We start from the raw sequence: 2,556 nt of genomic DNA, 5'->3' as shown, positions 1-2,556 counted from the left end.
CTTAATAATCCTATATGTTTCAAAAAGATTCCCTCTTATCCTTCTAAAGACGATGCATTTCTCAACATTGGTTAAGTCTAGATTAGGGTTCCCAACCTGGGGTAAATTTTGTCCACCCAAATTTGTTGATTCTGGATTTGTACATATTTCTTCTCATTGACTGACTGTGTTCATCATTAGTTGATCATAAATAAGTGAAATAACATTGTAATGTGCGATTAAAGTTGCCAGGGGGTAAACGGGACGAACAAGGCTGGTCTAGATGATCCAAACAATTATATATTAATCCATAGTTAAATTAGCCACTCAATCTCTGGGTGAACATTCAGATTAAAGTGAGTCACAATGCTTACTGACAATACTTACACATCTTCAAATATAACTTTCCTTCCACAAGGAGTAAACAGGTGCTTTAAAATGTTTGACATTAGTTGATTTATTTATATAGTGTAAGTAATAAAAGGGAAACTGCTCCAGATGTTCTGTTTCCAACATGTGGAGGTATTATCAATCTGCCGTTCAATTAGAAAACAGTGTAAACTAAGTCACAAACTCAGGTTTATACATATGAATAAAAGTTGCAGTGCACGCTGTCAAACTGCTGCAGGTGTAGGGGAGAGAGCATCCTCGATAGTTGCATCACGGCCTGGATCAGTAACTCGAACGCCCAGCTACAAAGGTGACAACAGAGTGTGGTGGACACTGGCCGCTCCATCACGGGTACTAACATCCCCAACATCACAGGGATCTACAGGAGGCGCTGCCTGAAAAAGGCAGCCAGCATCATCAGAGACCCACACCACCCTGGCCACGCTCTCATCTCGCTGCTACCATCGGGGAAGAAGGTACAGGAGCCTGAAAACCCTGACCTCCAGGTTGAAGAACAGCTTCTTCCCAACAACCACCAGGCTCTTATACACCTCACAACACTAACCTCAGCAACTGTGATCGTCTACGGACTGTGTCCTTGGTTGCCACACCGACTTCAGCCTCACACTATAATGGTTACCCAGTATTATTGATCATTGATTTATTGATTGCTATATTTATCTACATGAAAGTCTGCTGCTGCTGCGTCAGAATGTCATTGTTCAGTTGGCTGTACACAAGATAACTGGAGACTGGCTGGAAATGGAGGATGGGGAGGGAGGAAGGGAGGGGGGGTTAGAGAGGGCAGGAGGAGGTGAGATTTGAGGGAGTCACTCGCCCCTACCCACCAAGCACCGAAGTTGAAGCCCCCTCTGTCTCTGTCTCTCGGCCCCTATTCAGGGTTCACATTCTTGCAGCAAATGTGTTTCCTCCTCGGCTGCCCGCACTGCGTGGTACTCCACTCGGGAGGTTGTGCCGTCGGTGGTGGGCAGGTTGAAGACCAAGGCATCCTTGGCGTGGTGGAAGGCAGAGTTGGCCCCGGCGAGGTTGCGGCGGCAGCGGCGGCAGCGGCTGAGCCACAGGGCGGTGAACCAGTAGATGGCCAGCAGCAGGGAGGCGTTGAGAGCCAGGTGCCAGCAGAAGAAGTTGGTGAGGAACATCAGGTTGGCCATGTCGCCGTCCGCCCACGGCTGCCCCAGGAACGGTCTGTAGAGGATGAAGGCGGCGTGGAGGAGCCAGCTGCCCTTCACCATCACCAGGCACGTCTTGGCGAACCACAGCAGCGGCTCGTTGGGTCTCCACAGCTCGGCGGTGAGGACCACACACACCAGGATACAGGCGAGGAGGAGCAGCGAGTGCACGGTGCTCTCCACCTGCTGCTTGCCGTGGGCGTGATGGTACAGTAGCAAGGCTTCAATGTAGAAGGGCAGGGCGATGGCCACTCTCTCGCACAGGTGGACGCGCCGGGGTAGACAAGCCTGGCTGATGATGTCCACCCATCCGCTCAGCGCGAAGTAGGCGTACATGGTGGCGTGCTGCCACTCGTTGGGGTGGATGAAGGGGTAGCCGGGCTTGTCCGGGTTGTACATGTGCAGCTTGTCCACCCCGGGCGGGTAGAAGAACTCGGCCAGCACCGCCACCGTGCTGTACACCACCTTCATCACCCCCTCGGCCGGCACTCGCCCCACGCAGCCCCTCACCCCCGGCCTGCGGGCCGTACCGGGCAGGCACAGTGTCCGCTGCCCCCGGGCCAGCAGCGACGAGAACCGGACCGCGTACAGCAGCCCGAACGACAAGAAGGCGATGCCCGGAGAGATGTGGCCGATGAAGGTGCCCATGCTGCCGGAGCAAAACCGGCCCAACCGGCTGGGGCAGTCAGGCAGAGGTGTAAAGCAGCGCTCCTGACACACCTTCCCTCTCTCCCTTCCTTCCTCTCTTCTCCCTCCCCCTCTCTCTTCTCTCTCTTCTCCCTCCCTCTCTCTCCCCTCTCTCTCTCTCTCCCCCCCTCTCTCTTTCCTCCCTCCCTCTCTCTCTCTCTCTCTCTCCCCCTCTCTCTCTCTCTCTCTCTTTCTCCCTCTCCCTCTCTCTGTCTCTCTCTCCCTCCCTCTCTCCCTCTCTCTCTCTCTCTCTCTCTCTCTCTCTCTCTCCTCCCTCTCTCTCTCCCTCTCTCTCTCCCTCTCTTCCTCT

General features: G+C 53.9%; 1 protein-coding gene across 1 annotated transcript; it reads right to left on the bottom strand.

Moving 5' to 3' along the window:
* Window positions 1-418: 418 nt before the first annotated feature.
* Window positions 419-2,316, bottom strand: LOC129703624 (transmembrane epididymal protein 1-like). Its single transcript, XM_055646234.1, has one exon. The coding sequence runs from the start codon at window positions 2,205-2,207 to the stop codon at window positions 1,266-1,268; it is 942 nt and encodes a 313-aa protein (XP_055502209.1). The 5' UTR covers window positions 2,208-2,316; the 3' UTR covers window positions 419-1,265.
* Window positions 2,317-2,556: the final 240 nt, after the last annotated feature.

Source organism: Leucoraja erinacea, chromosome 14, assembly GCF_028641065.1.
Source record: "Leucoraja erinacea ecotype New England chromosome 14, Leri_hhj_1, whole genome shotgun sequence".
NCBI lineage: Eukaryota > Metazoa > Chordata > Chondrichthyes > Rajiformes > Rajidae > Leucoraja > Leucoraja erinaceus.
The sequence above is the reverse complement of the archived record's forward strand: the minus strand, read 5'-3'. Positions and strand labels throughout refer to the sequence as shown.

Excerpts from the sequence above, each read along its gene's own strand:
- LOC129703624 (XM_055646234.1), bottom strand. The coding sequence starts at position 2,207 with ATGGGCACCTTCATCGGCCACATCTCTCCGGGCATCGCCTTCTTGTCG.